This window comes from Bos mutus, chromosome 17 (genome assembly GCF_027580195.1).
Source record: "Bos mutus isolate GX-2022 chromosome 17, NWIPB_WYAK_1.1, whole genome shotgun sequence".
In the NCBI taxonomy this organism is placed as follows: domain Eukaryota; kingdom Metazoa; phylum Chordata; class Mammalia; order Artiodactyla; family Bovidae; genus Bos; species Bos mutus.
Genome location: NC_091633.1, coordinates 15041492 through 15063894, shown reverse-complemented (window position 1 = coordinate 15063894; position 22403 = coordinate 15041492). Strand labels below are relative to the sequence as shown.

Sequence of the window (22403 nt, the reverse complement as noted above, 5' to 3'; positions counted from 1 at the left end):
GGGAACCACTGACTTGGGCAATGCCTGGGTCATGTTAGCTATTACAATTCCTAGGTTGTAGCTCACAGAAGTCAAGTACCTTGCCCAGTTTGGGGGCAGAACCAGGACAATAACCCTGGTCTTTCTAACCCTGAACCCCATTCTTTTGGTCATTTTGGTTTTCTGTTTTAAGCTCTTGGAGCCTCAGTGTCTTCACCTGTAAAATGGGACTGATACTAGACCTCCCTGACACAGTAGCTAAGAGACCTAAGTGTGAACACTGATGCACCTTGCAGGGAGGGACTCTATGGTGAGAGTCAGGAGGAGTTGAAAATGTTCCAGTGGCTCTGGAAACCATGGGGCCCTGGACAGGCACATGGGAAGAGGTTTGAGTGAGGAAGTGGTGGGCTCTGTTTTTGAGCAGATGAGCTTCATTTGGTCAGCCACCCTAGCTGAGGTCCAAAGCCCCACCCAGAGCCTGAGAGCTGGGGCTAGAGCCATGGGTGGGTGGCCAGGGCCAAGTAGAGTGCCTGGCTTCCTGGGATCTCTCCCCGGTCCAGGCGCTCAAGTGCCCTGGAGAAGTGAAGCCTCCATTTGGAGGGATAGGCTGCTGGGTTATTTTTGCTGGAGTTAGCAAGAAAAACCCTTCACCTCTCTTTTAAGCCAAACTCTGAACACATACAGGTGAGTAATTGGCAGCTCCTACTGTCCAGGATCTCACTGTCAAGTGGGTAGTCAGGATATCAGAGGTGTTAGCAGAGGCTCTCGTGCAACAAAGGAAGTGGCCTGGAGAAGTCAGCACAGGATGCTACAGGAGGGGCATGGCAGGGGTGTCTGACCCTGTGCATTCAGGGAGGGCTTCCTGGAGGAACCATGCCTGTGTTGGATCTTGGAGAGAGTTGGCATGAGTTGGACTAAGAGAAGTAGGAAGGGAATAGAACATACAGAAGAATGTATGTTGCATACAGATGCTGTTGCAAAACAGCAGTGCTGCCAGTGGCAGTTTTCAGGCCAGGACTGGCTCTCAGTGCTGTACTTCTGCTATCTCAGAGGCACTGGGCATTTCTTCCTCTTTGGTCTGGGATCAGTGTAGCCTTCCTCCTCACCTGACTTGTCTTGGTCTCTTGAGCAGACATGATGCCATAATAGAGGTCCTGTGATATACCAGGTCTGCCCTCAGGATTATATTTATGGGATCCACCACCTTCCCCCTCCAGAAGCACAACACATCTTTCCTTGCATGCGTGCATGCTAAGTTGCTTCAGTCGTGTCTGACTCTGCAACCCTGAGTACTGTAGCCCGCCAGGCTCCTCTGTCCATGGGGTTCTCCAGGCAAGAACACTGGAGTGGGTTGCCATGCCCTCTTCCAGGGCATCTTCCCAACCCAGGGATCAAACCTGCATCTCCTATGTCTCCTGCATTGGCAGGCGAGTTCTTTATCACTTGCGCCACCTGGGAAGCCCACATATTTCCTTATTGATAATTAATTTCCTGAGTGCTTCATGAATAAACCACCGTGGACCCACTATCCTGATGAGATTCTTCTGGATTTCTAGATAATGTTTTATTCTCCCCTTTTTGCATTTTTTAAATCTTATTATATAAAGTGATTTTGACATTTCAAGGAGATGATCCCTCTCCTCTTTCTAGACCATAGGAGTAAAATGATATCAAGGGGAAACCCAAGGGGAAGGTTTGGAGTAAGGATACAGGGAGAGAGAAGGAAGATGGGTTTTCTAATAGGTCTCATTTTTAGAATTGAGGAAAAATGGATAATTAGTACCACTCCCCCCATCTCCAATCTGTGTGGTGGTGTCTTATGGAATTAGAGGCCCATTGCTTCATTTTCTTGTCATATCCACCCCCTCATCAGCCCCCACTCCCCCCACACTGCCTACACACATCCTCAGCCTACTGTTAATGTCTTAGAATCTCCATCTATCATCCCCACAAGGAAGATAATTACTCGTGTGGCACCCGGGTGTCCCATTGTTTGGTTACGAGGTTAAAAATCCCTGATACACTTTAATAAATTCAACAGTGAGCACATTATAAAATGTAATTAAATGCCTCAGCCATCTTCACTTTCTTTACTGGCAATGAAATTTAATTGAGGCCACGTGAGGGGGCTGAGATAAATCACGGGTGATGACTCCACGTTTCACGTGTCTACTGGGAGAGGGTGTGATGTTATCCGCTGTCTATGCATGTAATTTATGGGCAGTTCAGGGGATCCCAGCTCAGCAGTTACCTGCCGGGACTGAGACGCGAGGTGGTGATGGTCTTTAAAAAGGGGAACATGATTCTGAAGTGGGGGGTGTTACAATACATACATTCTAGTTTTCCCACTAGATCCTGAAGGTAATTCCAGTTTGGTTTCACCATTTAAAAATTTTTTTTTACCCAGGCCGTGGGCCAGGAGGGACAGGTGATAGAGGACAGCTTGGATTCTAACTCCTTGTGCTAGCATGGCCTTTCCTCTGCACTCTTCTGCCTCTCGCCCCACACATCAGTCCTCTCTGCACTCGCATTGCTTAGTCCTCACTGCCCACCCGTCCCACCAAGGTAGGCTTTCACCTGAGACACCCCCAGGAGACCACTTCATCTCTTCCCCTTGGCCGCGACCAGCACCGCCACCTCTCCCACGATAACTTGCACGTCCTCAGGGTCTTCTCTCTGCTTTGATGAAGTGACAACCGGATAATCGTATTAATTAACCCAGACAGAAGCAGTGAGAGGAGAGGGTTAATTCCCCCCCCCTCCCCCCGTCTCCATGAGCTGACATAGATTTCAGCAGTGGCATGTAATCAGAGACATTGCCTCATCACATATTATTCTACCAGGAGACAGTGAGAGCTGGAAAGAAAACAGGCATGGGGTGAGACTGGGATAGGTTAGAATCTTGGCTGGACCGCTTATTGGTCCTACTCTGTCTGGCTCTTCTCTTCTGTAAAACAGGCATGGAAACAACACACCCTATGCCATGTTAGGATTAGGTAAGCAGAGGGGTGACGCCCTGTGGGTCATGAACACTTCGGCTTGGAGAATGCACACCATTTGTCCAAGAATTCCCACCATGTAAATGGCTGAAGTGGGTCTACAAACCCTAGCCTTCTGGCTTCAAAGAAAAAAAAAAAACTTTCACAATGTATACGTATGTCAAACCATCACATTATATACTTTAAATATCTTACAATTTTGTTAATTATACCTCAGTAAAGGTAGAAAAGTACTTTCCCACTAATCAGCCAAGGAATGAATTACACAGCTCTTAATCAGGGTTTGACATACTTTTTCAATAAAGGGCCAGGTAATAATTAGCTTTTGATTTTGTGGACTGCATTGCCCCTGTCTAAATTACTCAAACTCTGCTGTTATAATGCAGAATCAGTCATGATGTGTAAATGAGTGGACGTGGCTATGTGCCAATCAAACTTTATTTATAAAAGCAGGAGATGGGCCTGTCTTGGCCTGAGGGTCATAGTTTGCCAACCTCTGTTCTAAATCATGGTCCTTGGAGAGCCTTGTCAGGTTCTAACTGGTGTGTTAATTCTAGAGGCAGAGTGATGATGACAATGACAAGAACAAGAATGACAATAATATGTCAGGCACTCAGCTGAGCTCTGTTCCAGTTGTATTGCCCGCTTCATCCTCCTAGGAGGGGGATAGTGTGACCCCTCCCCCCTTTTTTTTTTGGCCGGAGACAAGGTAAGACACCTTTCACAGAGGTGAAAATGCCCAAGGTCTCATAGCTGGGAAGTGGCAGAGCTGATGGGTGAACACAGGTCTGCTCACTTCAAAGTCCCACACTCTCCTGGGCAGCTTGATAACCTGGAGGCCCTTCCCATTCAGAAATGAAGTCTGCTGCCCTGTCTCCAGAATAGGTCTACACTCAGTGCCTTGTAGGTGGCTTGAACCCCATATACATGCAGGTTGGTTTACCCTATACCTCCAACCCCACAGTTTTCCTATTTCTAGGCTGGTGGCTTCACCATTGCCCTTTGTTTTGCCCCAATGCCATGTGGACCCCTAAGAATCTCCTCTGAAGGGTCTCTTCCTTTAAGAGTGAGCAGCACAACCTTTGCTCACACCAAGCATCTCTTTATCACTGTCCGTCCCTCTGCCTTATTGCTTCCCTGCAAGACCCAGGACCCAGGTTCGCTTTCATCTACATACTCACCAGTGCTAAGTGGTTCCCCGGTCACCTCCATAGCAATCATGAGCCCCCAGATGATGAAATTCTCATCTTGAGAAGTGGCTTGTAGTTGTCACAGGGAGAAAATTATGTCCATCTACGCCAAGAAACTCAATTTGGCCCTGAAGCACCATGGAGCTGTAACCTTTAGAGATAGCACAGAATGAAAAGACTCTTGGATGTGATGTTTTGAATTGGATATTAAAGCAAATAGAGTTGTTCGCTGCTATGTGAATAATACTGTGAACAGCTTTAGTCAAGGATTGGTTGGCACCTTGGATGAATCAGTGGGATTTAGCTGGTGGCTTGAACGCTCTAAGTTTTATTAGTTTCAGGAGCCTAAAGAATTTGCTACTCGATTTGAGTGCAGCACCATTGTTAAGTTCTCAGTCTGTCCTGCCCCCGGGCTGGAAGCTGAAGGGCAGCTGGACCTTCCATTTCATTTGTGGCATTTCTGAGGATGAAGCCTGGCGTTGGGCTGTCCTGGATGAAACCCCAGCTCTCCCGCCTAAAAAGGAGTTAGGAGATCAGATGAAATAATACATCTAAGCATTTAATCTGAGTCCAGCCATATAGTATATACTCAATAAATGTTAGCTGTTATTAGTAATAGTATTGTGTGCTCAGAAGTCTTTATCTCCATGGAAACGTTTAAGGTTAGCATAGCTTCTCTTCTAGCCAACAGAGTTTAGGGACTAGACTGCAGTAGATGGTTTCTTGTGGTCCTGTCCAACTCGAGGATGCACAATTTGAACAATAATTTTTACACTTGTCTCAGGAGACATAGCACAGGAAGGCAGGATGGTGTGGGGGTGAAAAGCAAGGCTTTGGTTTTTATAGGAAACTGAAGTCAACTCTCAAGTGCACCAAATACTAGCAGTAAGACGTTGAACAAATATCCCCATCTTCCTTATCTCTGAACTAGGGATACAACCTCGTGGGGTTGTCAGGATTCAATGAAGAAACAGCTCCAAGAGGTGAATCCTTATTTGGGATACGTACAAGAAATAAGACCGTGCCTTGCTCCTGTGCCAGCCAGTGGACTGATTACTCGGGGATATGGGTTTATTTTTTAAATCTGTATTTATTTGTTTGTTTCACTTTGGGCTGTATCGTGCCCGCAGGGGGATCTTAGTTCCCTGACCAGGGACAGAACCCAAGTCCCCTGCAGTGGACGCTCATAGTCTTTAACCACTGGGCCACCAGGGAAGTCCCTGCGGTATGGTTGTTTTTTTTTCAACTGGGGGCTGCAGGTGAGATCATGACATGACAGCTCAAATGGGAAAAGCCTGGCCCAGGAGATGAATGGCCTTGTAAGGGTCAGGGCTCATATTTTGGACCCCAGCAGGGGTGGGGAGTTAGCGGTTGGGGTGAGGGTGGGACCCTCCTGTTTTTGTCAAAGCCTGGCAGGCTGTTCTTCACTCGGCCGCCAGAGGGAGTGCTTATATGTACAAGACCCCACACAGCATCCCACTCTGTTCTAAGACACTTGTTCAGTCGCTCAGTCATGTCCGACTCTGTGAGACCCCATGGACTGCAGCACGCCAGGCCTCTCTGTCCCTCACCATCTCCTGAAATTTGCTCAAGTTCATGTCCATTCCATCAGTGATGCCACCCATCCATCTCATCCTCTGACACCCTCTTCTCCTGCCCTCAGTCTTTCCCAGCATCAGGGACTTTTCCAATGAGTACTAGACGGTTCCCATTGCTTTAACACAAACCCCAAAGTCCTGTTTTATTTCATTCATCGCATATATCACATTATGTCTCCCCCTATAGACTCTTAACTCTCCTGTTTACCATACCCACCCCCAATTCCATTCCTGGCACTTTCAGTGATCTATCAGTTTCCTGTGGCTGCTGTAACACATTCACAAAGCTCAGTGGCTTACAAAAACATAAATGTATCATTGCACAGTTCTGGAGGTCAGAAGCCTAGGACTGGTCTCGGTGCTAAAGGGAAGGAGTTTGCTGGGCTGTTGCTTCTGGAGAAGCTGCTCTTTTGCCTTTTCTGGCTTCCAGAGGCCACTGCATCCCTTGGCACTTGGCCCCTATCCATCCTCAGAGCCAGCAGATCTCCACATCCCCACATCTCCTTCTCTGACTCTGACCCTCCTGCCTCCCTCTTTCACCTGATTATACCAGGCCCACCTGGCTAGTCCAGAGTAATCTCCCATCTCAAGATCCTTAACTTAATCACACTGACAAAGTCTCTTTTTACCTGTTAGGTCACAGGATGTGGACATCTCTGGGGGTGGTTCAGTTCAGTTCAGTCACTCAGTCGTGTCTGACCCTTTGCAACCCCATGAACTGCAGCATGCCAGGCCTCCCTGTCCATTACCAACTCCCGGGTCCACCCAAACCCATGTCCATTGAGTCGGTGATGCCATCCAACCATCTCATCCTCTGTCGTCCCTTTCTCCTCCTGCCCTCAATCTTTCCCAGCATCAGGGTCTTTTCCAATCAGTCAGCTCTTCACATTAGGTGGCCAAAGTATTGGAGTTTCAGCTTCAACATCAGTCCTTCCAATGAACACCCAGGACTGATCTCCTTTAGGATGGACTGGTTGGATCTCCTTGCAGTCCAAGGAAATCTCAAGAGTCTTCTCCATCACCACAGTTCAAAAGCATCAATTCTTCGGCGCTCAGCTTTCTTTATAGTCCAACTCTCACATCCATACATGACCACTGGGAAAACCATAGCCTTGACTAGATGGGCCTTTGTTGACAAAGTAATGTCTCTGCTTTTGAATATGCTGTCTAGGTTGGTCATAACTTGGAGGGTGGGCAAATTCAACAAAATATTTATTGAGTAACTGCATGAATGATAGTCAGAATACACAGCGCAGTATGGCATCACTCTCCAAGCCTCTGTGGCCTTTTTGAACCAGCTGGTTCTCATCTTCCCTTTACTCTTCTCAGAAGTAGGAAGCATGGACAGTTACAGGGTGGGTGAACTCTGTGTATCTGGAGGGCGATCTGGAATGGAAGCATCCAGTTTGTTCCTGTCTGTGGTTCAAATCCCAGTTCAGAGACTTCTAAACTATAGACAGTTGCTTACTGCTTCTACGTCTCAGTGTTCCCATCTGTGAAGTAGGGATGAATTGGCTGTTGTTTATTGAGCGTCAGCTAGGTAACCTGAATTAAAAAACACACGCTGTGTGACCTTGGACAAATGGCATCACTTCTTGATTTCCTCGTTGGTGAAGTGGCACCGACAGTAACAGCTGATGCATCACATGTGCTCATACATGCGGTGTGTGGATAAAATGAGATCACATATGTGAAGGGCTCATTTGGCAATAGTGCTTGGTGCGTGGTAACGCTCAACACAAAGCATATTTATTGTTTTTCTTATTTCTCATTTTAAAAAATTCTTATCATTATTCTTATTTCTCTCCTTCTCTTCTTTTTCATCCCTTTCTTTTGTTTTATCATCAGCCATTAAAAAAAATTCTTTTAATCACTCCAACTGTTAATCTTTTTTTAAAAAATGTATTTATTTATTTATTTGGTCTCACTGAGCGGCATTTGGGGTCTTAGTTCCCTGACCAGGAATCAAACCCACGCCCCCTGCAGTGGAAGCGTGGAGTCTTAACCCTTGGGCCTCCAGAGAAGTCTCTCACCACCCATCTTCATGTGTTGTCTCTGTGATAAATGTTTTCAAGCGTGCTCTCCATGCCTGACTCCTCCATTAGCCTGAGTTCAAATTCACCAGGTCAGAGCCCAAGTTTTTAATTTTAAAGCTCTACCTACTGTGATGATTTTATTAATATTGGTTCCTTCTATCATGGGTCCTGTTTGTCTGTCTGGCTACCAAGGTGTCAAAGACCAAGCCTCCTGGTTTCTCCCCTTCTCTACAGAGGCCACTTCCGAGAGGGCATCAACAGTGGGACCTAAAGGAGGGAAGAGGAGTCCTCCTTCTCTCCAACCCTCTCCCTTTCCATGTCCCGTGAATGAAAATATCTGGGAAGAAGTGTCTGTTTTCCTGTTATCCTGCCCCTGGAATGGAACGCACCAGGGATGGTCACAATTCTGCCTCTGTGTCTGCCTGACTTGTTATCAGAAAATGAGAGTAGAAAGCTTTTGTTCAGCTATGGAGACATCTTAATAGGCACTTTGATTGTTAAACAGAAGTTTCTGTATCAGTTTAATTGCTCTAAATGCTGTTTGCCTTCTCTGTTATGATAAGGCCTGAATTTTCATAGATTTTCCTTTTAAACAGTTTTCCTTTGCTTTAAGGCTTGCATTGGCAAGTTTAATGAAATCCAAATGAAGAAAGTAAAGAGAAGATCTCAGAATTCAGATCTGCACACCCACAGATGAAGCCGTGTGGAGGTTATTATTGCTTGAGACTAATGATGTCGCAGCCATTGAATGTAATTGACGGAATTCACCCCTTCAACCAGATATTGAGAAATGAAACCAAACTACTAAACTTAATTACATCTACTTTTCTGAGAAGGTGCTGTAATTGAGAATAACAGAATAACTAGGATATGAATCCAACGGTGGGATGTGCTTATAATAAAAGAGGATTTGTTCTCTACCGGGTTGAGCTTCACAAGTATCATCTCGAGATGTTGGGGGGCGGGACGGGGGTGGGGAGATGGCCAGAGAAGTGAAAAACATCTTGATGAGGGTTTCTTAACCTTGGCACCATTGCCACTTGGGTCTGGTTAGTTCTTTGATGCAGGGGTCTGTCTTGTGTATTATAGGATGTTGAGCAGCATCCCTGGTCTCTACCTAGTTAGATGCCAGTGCCCCACCACCACCTCCTCCACTCTGGTTATTTGGCAATATCTCCAGACTATGCCAAATGTTCCCTTAAGGCAAAACCTCCCTGACTGGGGCTTTTGGAAGGCTCATAAACACTTGCAGAGTTTCTCCTTGAGGATCTACCAGGGCCCGGCTGTGTGACCTTCAGCAAGTCACTGCAGCTTTCTGAGCTCCTGTCTCTTCCTTTGTGCTGTGGGAATAATGAGAACACCGACTGCACAGAGGCATAGCTTCTGGGTGTAAGCTGCACAGAATAGTGCCTACCACATATGGAGTACTCAGTCTACTCACTCCTTCTGTGATACTAGTCTCAGATTCAGCAAACATGTATTACATGCTTGCTTCGTCCACGATGCTGTGCTATGAGACAGTGATGCAGAGATGGAGATGTGTCCTTGTCCTTGCAGGAGCGGCAGAAGTGTGCAGACTTGTTGGCACTGCCTTGTTCTCCACCCGTGGCAGAATGCAGAAGGGAATGGCAGCCCCCTCCAGTATTCTTGCCTGGGGAATCCCATGGACAGAGGAGCCTGGTGGCTATACAGTCCATGGGGTCGCAAAGAGTCGGACACAGCTTAGTGACTAAACAAGGACAAAATGGCAGACATTGCTGATCAATCCCAATGCTCTCTCCTCTTAAGCCTCAGAATCCTTCTGAATACACCTTTCTAGACAGCCGCTACTAATGTCCCATGAGATGAAACCTCTTTGGTGCTAGTACTAATAATTTTGTGGATTCCCCATGAGGAGACTGTGTATCTGAGCTAGTGTACTAGCTTCCACTCCAGCACAGTCATTCCGCCTCCCATTCCTGGCCGGGAGAAACCATTGTAAGGAGTTAGCAGGTCGCATCCTTCCTCCGAAATCTGACTTCAGTCCCCCGCTCTCTTTCCTTTAAAATTATCTTTCTTTCTTGTTTTTTGTTTGTTTCTCCCACAAGTTGAAACAAGTTATAAAATGGGCTTGGATTTGATGACATTTAGTTTTTAGTTAACCTGGAGGAGATTCCACTGGCTATGATTCTGACTGATACATCATGCTGTCTCTCTTCTAGGTTTTCTCTGCCCTTTGGGACTTACAGAATCATTTGCTCTCCCAGAAATGGTCCCAGCTTTACAAGGGCGGAATTGGGGTTTCTGGAAACAGCTTTCAGATGGCTGTCGACAGTGTCATTAGACAAAAGGGAGGCGTGAATGGGTTGGGGTTAAACGCTCCCTGATGGGTTCAGACATGCCCAGCTCCCCGATGAGCATGCCACTCCATAACAATTGCTGTGAAAAATGAGGCGTGCATTTGCAGCTCTGAGGACGGGGCACCGACTCCATCCATCTGGCCTGAGAAATGAGAGCTGGCGTGTGGGTCAGCCACTTCCTTCTTCTCTCCCCTAACTGGTAGAGGCTTCACAGAAAGCACCAGTTCATTTCTGCTGTTGTTTCACACTTCCCTGGGGCCTGTGAGGTCTGTGAGGAGGGTGATGCAGGCACCCAGGCACTGGAGTGAAGGTGGGGGCTGGTGCTCAGAGGCAGTGGAAGGAGTCCTGGAACTCAGTGGTGGAGTGCTGGTGTGGGTCACTGGGACGTAGCCCAAGGCATGAAAGAAAAGACCTGATGAGAAAAGGCACCCAGTCTAAAGTCCATGTGATTTATTGCTTCCTCCTCATTCCCATTTATCCATCAGATTATCCATCCATCTAGCTGTCTGTCCATCCATCCTTCCATCCACTCACCTACCAGTTCATCCTTCCATCCATCCATCCACCACTCACCCACCTACCAGTTCATCATCCATCCATCCATCCATCCATCCATCCTTCCTTCCATCCACTCACCTACCAATTCATTGATCCACCTACCCATCTGTCCACATTGCAGCTCATCTGTCCATCTACCCACCTATCCAACCATGCATCCACCCAGCTATCCAAACATTCATCCATCCATCCACCTACCAGTCCATTTACCCATCTTCCCATCTGTCCACCCATCCAACCACTTATCCACCTATCTATCCAAACATTCATCTATCCATCTATCAGCCCACCTACCAATCCATCTGCCAATTCATCTATCCATCCATATACCCACTCATCCATCCATTCATCCATCCATCACTTATTCTAGTGTGAATTTAAGGTGGTGCATGGTTAGACATATTCTAAACAGTTACTTATACAGAATGTGATATTGGTTTTCCATATAGAGTTTACTTTGAGAAGAAATGTGTTTAAACAAACAAATAAGTCAACTTAATTAAGTTGTACAAGGGCATACAAAAACTAGGAGAGTGGTAGTTGTATGACCAGCATTTGGAATCTGCCAAGTCAGAGCCTTGCAAGCACAGGCATGTGTTCTAGGTCCCTTAAGCCCAGACTCAGCTGGTGTGCCATCTACAAGGTGTGAGGACCTTGAGCACATGACTTCCTGTCTCCAGGCCTCAGCTTCCTCATCTGTGAGGATGGGATGCTCACAGTCTCTAACTTTGTTTTGAGGATGTCATGAAGTCAGGCATGTGAGTCACGTGGCACACACCTGGCTCACAGTAAGTGCTTGCTGATGGGAGCCAGGCTCAGTTTTATTCTCCCTTGGCTGCTTTCTTTCCAGGCACTGACTGGAAGCCTCATTCTGAGGACCTTGCTTGAGTCAAGATAACAGAAGCTAAACCAGTTTTCCACTTCGCTTTGGTTTAGCAAGTGATGGTGGCCAGTGCCCTTCCTGAGGCCAGCAAGCCTGCCTCTTCCTTCCAGGGCTTGGTGAGAGCCCACCCCCACTTCCAGTTCTCTGTGTAACCGGACCTTCTTGTGTCTTCTCTCCCTGCAGACACACTGTCAGTGCCGCGCTGGTCTCCACAGATCCCTCGCAGAGACCTCGGCAACTCCATCAAGCACAGGTAGGCCGGGTTCCTGAGTGCATGGGTGGCTCTCTCCCAGCGTGTGAGGGCTGGGGGCTCTGGCCCCGGGGTGGGGAAAGCTCGGCAGAGTGTTCTGCCCCAGTTCCTGGATGGCCCTGCTCTTCCCTTCTGTCCTCTGCCAGGTTGAACCTTGATGTGGCAGGGCATTGAAATGCCTGCTTCTTTTTCACCTGGCTCTTACAAAGTTAACACCTAGTGGTTAAAAGCCAGGGCTTTGGAGTCAGACTGATCTGTATTCCATTCCCAGCTAGTAAAGTTTTGCAACCTTGAAGAAGTTACTTAACCTCGCTGAGGATCAATTTTCTCATCAGATAATTCTGCCTACTTAGGGTGGTCATGAAGATTAAGTGAGATAATGTATTGAAGTGCTAAGCGAAGGGCCTGGCATGTAATAACCACTCAGTATTGAGACAAATGCTTGTCCTAATTTTGAGTCTTTGTACCCAGAAGACAAGATTGCAGAGATGCTCACTTTCTGTCAGTCCAGAGCTCCAGCTCTGTTTGGTGCAGGGTTCAGCCTCTCCAGGAGTGCACTTGCCCTTTTCAGGAGGGAGATTTCTGTCCACTAAGTCACCCATTACATGAAGTTAACTTTTCACTTTTTATTGTGTTATCCTCACAATCTGTTCACAAACTCAGTGGGGTAAGTAGCACAAGTGTGGTCACATCCATTTGACAGATAGGGAGACTGAGGCCCTAAATAATTAAGTGATGAATCAACAAGCTAACTAACCTCAGAACTTTGTGTTCTTTTGACACCACTGCTGAGAGTTTTCTGTGCACTGAGGCCTCTGTGACCAGCAGAGTTCACTCATTCATGGTTTTTTTCTCTAGTATTTATAGAGAATATCTGAACCAGGGCTGCAACGCTGAGCACCACGGAAGGCTTTCAGCCTTGGGGAGCTCGCAGTCTAGTGGAGGGATAGACATTTAACAGACCATGACAGTACAGAGGGGATCGGGGCTATAAGAGATGGGCAATACCAGGGGCAGACACCTAAGGGTATCCTGGGGTGAGGCAGGAGTGGGCACAATCTCTCAGAATGTCATCTCGTCAACAGTTTTTGAAAGAAATGTGTTGACAGGATAGTTGCTAAGACTCAAATGAGAAAACGGTGAAGGAAGCCTTGAGAAATACATGATAGACACATCAATAGTCAGGCAGTGAGATGCAGAGAGAAAGACGTCAAAAAGAAGGGCCCGGTTTTGTTTTCTTACATTCTGTTCCCTGACGTCAGCTCCACCCCTGGACTGGCCACACCCCAAGATCAGCTCCACCTCTGGATTGGTCACACCCCTAGCTCAGCTTTACGCCCTGACTTGGCTCCACCCCAATTGGCCTCACTGTGGCTGAACCAAGACGCCAGACTCTAGCATCCTAAGGTTAGACCTGGTGGTACCTCAGATTCAAATGCTGATGCCAAGAGGAGGAAAATCATCTGGTGATTTTGGGCAACAGGAACACCTTCTTAGAAGAGCTAGCACTTAGGATTCCCTGTTACTGTCCAGTCTCATCCTGTGTTTCTCCCCGGCTCCATGCCAGGACAGAGAGACCTGCACTCATCCCAGCCTTCGTGAAAAAATGAAATTAAAATCGCATACCATCCCCTGTCCTCAGAGTCACCTCAGTCACATCTTGGGAAGAGGGATTGCTGATCCCAAGGATGAGAGAGGGCTGGAAAAAAGGAATTCCCATCTGCCACTCATACTCTTGATTCCCACACTGCTGGCTAGTGGGTGGAACATGAGCCCATTTGCCATTCCCCAAAGCTGCAAAATCCTGCAAAAATAGATCCTGCCAAACTCACTGGCCCTACTGAAGGGGCAGAATGGGACTTAACCAACCCCCAGTCCAAAACTGGAAAGGGAGTTTTCTTGGCCACAAGAGTCTGTATTCAGAATATTGCTATTTGTTTATACATGGAGGCTTCGGGCTGCAGCTCATTCTGTTTGGAAAGTGACTGACCCAAATCAGGCAAGATGGTACAGCAGAGGGATGCAGGCTTGCCCTCAAAATTTTCAAGCAGCAAAGTTACATAATCACTTCCAATTTTCATTTTGACACTGTGAGGCAGTGGAGATTAGATACAACTCCTGCTGGAGGTGACAAAAATTGGAAATGAAAATTAACTCTGACCTGACAACCTTCAGTACTTTTCTTGGGCCCAGCCCTGCTGCTGCCTGGTATCTCTGTGCGAGGAAAGCACCCTGGCAACATCAGGGAACCTCGGAAGTTAATGCACCTCTGTTCCCGCTAGTTCTTAACTGAATATCAGAAACCTCCAAACTGCCTTCTGTTTGCAGCAAGTGGTAGTGGCTAGGGAGGGAGGTGAGCTGATGGTCCGAAAAGGCTTTCCCTTTAGAGGCCTCTTCTCTGCTACTAAAGTTTGGGGGTCTCCACTTTTTGGGGAGATTCCCTCTTGAAGCTCCCTAACCAAGGGATGTAAATAGCAGTGATGGGGAAGGCTCAGCTCAGTGATAGGAAACAGACTCCCAGGGAAACCGCACTTTGCTTTGTGGTTCTCTGAGGACAGTCACAGTCCCATCCATCTGTCCTGGAACTGAAATTGGCACATAGTAGGCCTCCAGGCATGTTTGTTGAATGACTGAATGACTGTTTTGAATGTCATAATATAGTAATAATATAGTCACAACCCCATGCAGTGACTGCTTTCTGTCTACCAGGCCCTGTGTGAAGCCCTTGACATGTGTAACCTTGTCTAATCCTCCAAACAACCTCTGAGGTCAATAGTGTTATTATGCCCACTTTCCAGATGAAAAGACCAAAGCTCCAGTGGTTTAAGCAGTTTGATTAAGTCACCTAGTTTGGAAGAAGTGGGGCTGGAATCAAGGGCCCATTGCTTTTCCTTCCAGTGGTCATCCTTCTAGAGCTAGGTCAGTCACCATCACCTTGGCCTTGAACACTTTCTCTCTCTTCCTCACAGGTTTTCCACCAAGTACTGGATGTCTCAGACGTGCACAGTCTGTGGGAAAGGAATGCTTTTTGGCCTCAAGTGTAAAAATTGCAAGTAAGTGGCTGTTCCCACAAACGCCTTTTCATAGTGCCTAATGTCAGGCTGGAGCCGGCCTGGGCTCTGAAATGGCTTAGGGGGTTTTGTTCCTTGGCTCTCAGGGGAGCTGCTTGCTCTGTTTTTGGAAATATGCCCTAAAAGAACACCTGCACTTGGGGAAGGGGTCAGGAGAGTGCTTGTGAGTAAGAACTGGAGCTCATGGTCTATGCTGGAAACTCAGAGTACTGTCTGCAGAGTACAGAGAGAACCTGCATTTCCACAGGCTCTGCAATCAGGGGTTGCCAAACTGTTTCTCTGGTCGACCAGAGAGTAAATATTTTAGGCTTTGTGGCCCACAGGGTCCCTCAGCTCTGCTGTGTTGTTCAAAAGCAGCCATAGACAATATATAAACAAATAAGCATGACAGATTTATCTATTCCAGTAAAGCCCTTTGTACAAAGACAGCCCATGGCTGGTTTTGGCCCCTCAGCCATGGTTTGCCAATCCCTGAATTCAACTTTGCAAAGGGCTTTTGCCCTTAATTTTTTTCTCCTCATGGTGTCTCTCCAAGTGGGAGTGGTTCCGATTCTTCCCATTTTACAAATGTGAAAGCTGAGTTAAAGCTAGGATAAGCCTGAGGTCACACAGCTGAGAGGTGGCAGTCAACACTTGAACCCGGTCCCACAAACTCTTGTTCTTTCTGTGGCATCATGTTGGTCTCGAGTTCTGGCGAGAAGACCAGACCACTCAAGCCCCCACCTCCCCCTGCTTCCACGTACCCACCCCAGGTCGCGTCTGGCAACGGGATGCAGGAGGGACTGTGACGCCCAACGTAGGCCTTGGAGTCAGACTGAGATAGGTTTTTACATCCTGGTCCCGCCACTGTTTAGCTCAGTGACCGTGGGCGAGTTGCCTCACATTTCTGTTGCTAGGATTTTCATCTGCACCAAAGAAATGATCATCACACCTGCCTGATGTGGCAGTGACCACTGAATAAATCAACACCAAAGGACATAGCCCAGGGCCAGGCTTTCTGTCAAAGGTCACAAATGCCTTTCTGTTTGGTCTTCTTCTTCCCTCCTGTAAACTTGTACTAAATACCTGCTCTGGTCTGTAAAATATGAACGTTCAACTATATCAAGGGTTACAAATGAGTATGCATCTGATCGCTTTATAGGGGCCACTAAGTTGAAAAGTAGGACTCCTCCAGCCTCCTCCTTCTTTCTCCTCCAGCCTCCCTCTTCCTTGTCCAGCCCAGGTTGGGAACTGATTCAAGTTGCATCAGGCCTCCCCACATCGCTGCCCCATGAAGGAGTTCTTACTCTCCCTGCAGCCTGGATGTCTCAGTGATAAGGCAAGGCTGAGCCCCCTTCCCTCCTGGAGTTGTGGGGAGGATTAATTAGTTCCAACTTCTAAGGAACCTTAAACTCCATGGCACACGGGGACGGGGTGGGGGCAGTAGCTACCAGGTGTTAGTGTCTGGAGGCCCACGTCCCCACCTTGGTCCCAGGTGAGTCCCCAGGACGGTGGCCTCTCCTCTTTCTGATCTGGAGACGCACGAAGCCATGCTTTTGGGTGGAACTTTGGTCTGCTTTCCCCGGTACACCAGATGCTTCGGGGTCCGTCTCATCTGTGTGTAGTCACACCATGTTCTGAGGGGGAGATGGCAGCTTTCACATCCTCACACCTGCCGAGTAGAGGCTTTGAAGTCAGGTAATTAGGTGACAGGAACGCAGCCAGGAGTCCATGAGGCTGAACGCTTCCTAAGCCGTTTTAATTTTCAGCGCTAGAGGCAGAAGTCTGAGGTAGCCTTCACTCACACTCTCTCTGTTCCAGAAGTAATGAGCAGAGGCTCAGACCCTGCGGAAGGTTGGGGGAGGGATGGGGACCTGAGAGAGAGAGACGTGGATGCCTGCCAGAAGCAGAGGCTCTAAAGCAGGCAGAACTGAGCTGGAGTCCCACCTGCACTGCCGAACTCCCTGTGTGACCTTAGGAAGGGACTCTCATTGCGGGCTCAGTTTCCTCACCTGCAAAGTGGGCGTGATGTTAGTGCCCCTTCCCCACCCCCACCCCCATCACAGGGCTGTTGGAAGGAGTCTGTGAAAGGTCCTCGCCCCAGATGACAAACATTTTATCAAACATTCCTCCCCACTCTTACCTTGTACAGAAACGCCTCCTGGAATTGTAAGAGGCAGGATTCAAACCAAGCCCTGGTTGGAAGGAACACTTGATCTAACCAATTTGCTCAGCCCTTAGGACTTCCCTGGTGGCTCAGGCAGTAAAGCGTCTGCCTACAATGCGGGAACCTGGGTTCAATCCCTGGGTCGGGAAGATCTCCTGGAGAAGGAAATGGCAACCCACTCCAGTACTCTTGCCTGGAGAATCCCATGGACAGAGGAGCCTGGTAGGCTACAGTCCATGGGGTCGAAAAGAGTTGGACACGACTGAGCGACTTCACTTTCACTTTCTTTCACTTTAGAACAACCACCCAAAAGGTGAAAGCAGAATCTGTAGCAGCCACAGACCTTCCGGATGCCTCAGGAACTTTGATGCTGTACTCGCCTGATGTCAGCAGAGTTTAGTGCTCTCTCTGGTGTGTAATTGTTGCTGTTGCTGTTTAGTTGCTGAGTCATGTCCGACTCTTCTGTGACACCGTGGACTGTAGCCCACCAGGCTCCCCTGTCTGTGGGACTTTTCAGGCAAGAGTACTGGTGTGGGTTGCCATTAGGAGCTTGCGTTACTGATATCATCCTCTGAAGTTTGATTTTACTCTTCCATCGGTGAAATTGTGCAGTTTTTTGCATTGATTAGTAGTGATGACGGATGGCTGTTTATATGTGATTTAAAAGATGCGCAAAATTTTAGTTGAAAAGATTTGGATGAAGGACAGAAAAGGGAAACAGACCCCATTGTCGAAGAGGTTAGGGGAAGACACACCTATAGAGAAATGAACTTCGGTGAAGCTCAAGTGCGGGCACACAAGCAGTAACCCGTGAAATCCCAGAGGGCAACGCCGAAAATGGGGAGGGAGCTGGTTAGAAAAATGGGCAGAACTATTTGTTCATTTATTCTACCAGTGTTTATTGAGCATGTACCGTGTGCCGGGAACTGTTTTAGTGTTAGTTGCTCAGTCGTGTCTGCCTCTTTGCAACCCCATGGCTGTAGCTCGCTGGACTTCTCTGTCCATGGAATTCACCAGGCAAGAATACTGGAGTGGGTTGCCATTTCCTTCTTTAGAGGATCTTCCCCACCCAGGGATCAAACCTGTGTTTCCTGCAGATTCTTAGCCGTCAGAGCTGATTTTAAAAAATGGGCAGAACTGTTTGTTCATGTACTTGACTGATGTTTACTGAGCATGTACTATGTGCCAGAAACTGTTCTAGGAACAGGAGAAACAACAGTCAATGAAACAGAATCCCTGCCCTCACGGAGTTTACATGCTAGTGGGGGTGGAGACGGGGAGGCCAGACAGTAAACGAAGTAGTGAAATAGGTCATCTGTTCAGATGATGCTGAAGTGCTAAGGAGAAGAACAAAGCAGAGCAGGGAGGCAGGGAGGGCCAGGCAAGGGGCTGCAGTTTTAATTGGAGTGCTCAGGGAAGGTCTTAAACCTGACTGGGAACCTTGAGGGGGAAAGTGGTGTGTGATGCGGGTCATTTCCTAATTACCCTAAAGCAATTTCCAGAGGCTTGGGTTTGAATCTGTCCTGAAGGTAGTGATTCTCCACCCCCACCCCTGCCCCATCCCTGCCTTTTTTAAAAAAGAAAACCCAGAACAGGGCTTACCTGGTGCCTCAGACAGTAAAGAATCCTGCCTACAATGCAGGAGACCCAGGTTCAATGCCTGGGTCAGGAAGATCCCTTGGAGAAGGGAACGGCAACCCACTCCAGTATTCTTGCCTGGAGAGTTCCAAGCACAGAGGAGCCTGGAGGGCTACAGTCCGTGGGATTGCAAAGAGTTGGACACAACTAAGCAACTAAAAAATCTAGGACAATTCTGGTGGTGTCCTGGCTTAGACATATGCTACTCCAAATGTGGTCCCTGGGCCTGTAACCTGTAGCAGCAGCAGCACCTGGAAGCTGATCAGAAACTCAGATTCTTAGGCCCCACCCCAGACCTGCTGCACCCGAATCTGCATTTTAAGATTGTCCAGGTGCCTCTTGTGCACATTAATTTTGAGAAGCGCTGCTCTCATGAGCTCCAAATCCCCTTGCAGAGCTGATTTTATTTCTGTAGGTTATGGATCTCAAACTGGAGTGTGAGTCAGCATCCCCTGGAAAGTTGAATAGAACACAGTTCGCAGGACCTACCCCGGAGTCTCCAGTTCAGCAGGTCTGAGGTGGGTCCCCAGAACCCGCGTCTCTGACAAGTTCTCAGGTGATGCTGATGCTGCCAGTGCCGGACCTGGGACCACAGTCTGAGAACCATTGCTCTCTATATGAAAGCACTGGTTTCCCAAGATCAAACCTTATTTTAGCACATGAGTTTTTTGTTTTGTTTTTTTAACGTTGGTCCATCTTTGCTGATTACTTTTCAGTCTCTTCTGCTGTTACATCCCTTGGCCTCACTCTGTAGACATGAGTCTTGCTCATCCTGGTCTCTCCAGTAAATTCATCCAGTAAATATTTGTGTGCTGAGTCAGAAAAGATACGCTATGATTAGGAACCCAGGCTGTAGGTCAGACACACACACACCTCTCTTTGAATCCTGACTCACCACTAACTGTATAATCACTTCTAAGCTTCACTTTTTTTCTACATGCGTACTAAGTCACTTCAGTCATGTTCGACTCTTTGTGACCCTCTGGACTGTAGCCTGCCAGTCTCCTCTGTCCATGGGATTTTCCAGGCAAGAATACTAGAGTGGGTTGTCATTTCCTTCTCCAGGGGATCTTCCCAACCCAGGGATCAAACCCAGGTCTCTTACATTTCCTGCACTGGAAGGTGTGTTCTTTACCACTAGCACCAACTGGGAAGCCCTCTTGCTATATAGAAAGAAAAAAAATGACATCTATTTTACTAAATCTTTTTTTTTAAACTGACTAAATAAGGGAAAATGCTTAGCCTGGTACCTGGCCTATTATAAGAGCTTAATAAATGAAAGTTAATGCTGTTATTAAATTAATTTGGGAGTACCTCTCCACCCAGGAACCCGGAGTACTTCTGAATGTCTAACTGCCTTCCCCCCTGCTTTGGTTCTGTGCCCACTTCCTCCGGAATTATCATCAGCTGTCTTGTCAGCATTGTGAATAGAGAGATTAATGAACTAATAGGAAATTATGCTCAGAAAGCAATTTGCAGTTATCTAAAATGAGGCGTTTTCGTCTAATAGGTTCATGAGCACGGAATGGAGTTTAGTTCTAAGTGGTCGGCTGTCAGTACAGACCATGTATTGTCTGATAACCATGGATTCAGCTGGCTGAAGTTTGCTTTTGCAGTAAGATGCTGATGGATTTTCCTGGCTCAGTCATGTCTTATCTGCACTCTTCCCCCTTCTCAGAGTCCTTCCAGAGAAGGACACTTCTGTGGGGCTGAGGTCAGGTTCCTTGGAAACCTCTCCATGTCTCTCTGGGTTTCTTGCAGGAAAACCAGCAGTGGTGATTTGAGTGGTTGTGTTCTAGAAAATAAGAGTTTGAACCAAGGTGACTCTGACCCGGACTCTTGGTGTAGGGCCTAGAAATCTGCATTTTTAGTCAACCTCCCAGATAATTCCTATTTGCACATAAGCATGAGTGTCCTGGGCTGAGGAAACAGCATGGACAAAGGCTTGGCTCGGGATTTAGTGTTAGTTGCTCAGTTGTGTTCGACTCTGTGACCCCCGGACTGTAGCCCGCCAGACTCCTCCGTCCTTGGGATTCTCCAGGCGAGAATACTGGAGTAGGTTGCCATTTCCTTCTCCAGGGGATCGTCCCAACCCAGGAATCGAACCTGGTCTGAGCGTATTTTGCAGGCAGAGTCCAGGGTAGGGGGGAGACTGGTTCTGCTTTGCAGCTGCGGTACCAGCCCTAGGACTCCTGCTGTTGCTTCCTGAGGCTCCAGGCCCATGGAGGGGAGGCACCCCTTACCACCCAGCCAGCCACTCTTCTGGGAAAGCAGTCTTGGGCTCTGGAGCTCCCACTACCCTGGACCAGCTCGCTGGCCAGGACGAGGCCCAGTGCAGGGAGGAGAATTGGTATTGGGATGGCCGTGCCTCTGGGTGGTGGTGGAGAGTCCTGCTGTGCTCTGAGTCACCTGCTCTTGGGGCCTGAAACAGGAACTGTATGGGTATCAGAACACCTTGCAGATGTATAAGACTCATTTTCCTCTAGGACCACAGAGTACTCGCTCCTCTGCTTTGAAGATAAGATGATTAACTTAGTAGCCACTGAGCACAGTACCAGTGACCTCGTTTAGGGATGCCAGTGCTACCAGTTCAAACCTGAGACCTTCCCTGGGGGGCTTGCCCTTGGCTGATTGTAGCTTCTCCCCCAGGGGGCTTAGAGGCAGGCAGTCAGGTTGTAACTGGTACAGGTGTACAAAAGGCCAGCTTCCTTTCCTGCAGGCAGACGGACTCAAGGGTACAGTTCACACCCCAGAGCCCCCTATGGGATCAGGCTGAGACTAGAGTCACCTGCAACCACGTCCTTGCTTAGCTTCTCCCCATCCTCCCGTGCTAAGGAACATCCTGTAGAACTCCCTCCATAAATCACTTGCCAGATTGCCCATCTCAGGATCTGTTTCTAGGGAGCTTGACTTAGGACAGTAAAGCAACAACACGATCCAGACGCTGGAGCCAGAGAGAGCAGGTCCTGGTTCTGCTGCTTCCAAGCTGTGTGACTCTGGGAAAGTTTCTAACACTCTCTGATATAAAGTGAGGTTGCTGCTGCTGCTAAGTCACTTCAGTCGTGTCCAACTCTGTGCGACCCCATAGACGGCAGCCCACCAGGCTCCCCCGTCCCTGGGATTCTTCAGGCAAGAACACTGGAGTGGGTTGCCATTTCCTTCTCCAGTGCATGAAAGTGAAAAGTGAAAGTGAAGTCGCTCAGTCATGTCTGACCCTCAGCGACCCCATGGACTGCAGCCTTCCAGGCTCCTCCATCCATGGGATTTTCCAGGCAAGAGTACTGGAGTAGGGTGCCATTGCCTTCTCCGATAAAGTGAGGCTACTATGTTCATTTGATGCGATGAGACATGTGAGTGCTCCAGTCACATTAATGATTTGATGATTCTTTCAGATGTTCAGCAGTTATTTCATTAAAGAAGTGGATTCTCTATTAATATGAAATATGAAAAGAAACAGACTCACCAGATGTCGAAGTTCTGGAACAGTTAGCCCATTTCCTACTTTTCTGTAGTCCTTGTTCCCCATTTTAGTTTGGGGATTTTCTGAACCAGTCAGTTTCTTGGGAGACTAGTTAAAGGCTTCGTAACAAGGTTTCTCAACCTTGGTACTCTTGACATTTTGAGCCAGATAATTCTTTGTGGTAAGGAGGCTGTCCTGTGCATTGAAGGATGATTAGCACCATTACTTCCACACACACACCCCCACTCCACCCTTC

At 47.8% G+C, this 22403-nt stretch overlaps 1 protein-coding gene across 1 annotated transcript in view; it reads left to right on the top strand.

Annotated features, from left to right (window-relative positions):
* Window positions 1-22403, top strand: part of KSR2 (kinase suppressor of ras 2) — a 431769-nt gene that overhangs the window by 318027 nt on the left and 91339 nt on the right. Inside the window, exons 6-7 of the mRNA XM_070385590.1 lie at window positions 11766-11835; window positions 14802-14885. Of these exons, the coding sequence (XP_070241691.1) occupies window positions 11766-11835; window positions 14802-14885 (154 nt within the window). The remainder of the gene's footprint in view (window positions 1-11765; window positions 11836-14801; window positions 14886-22403) is intronic.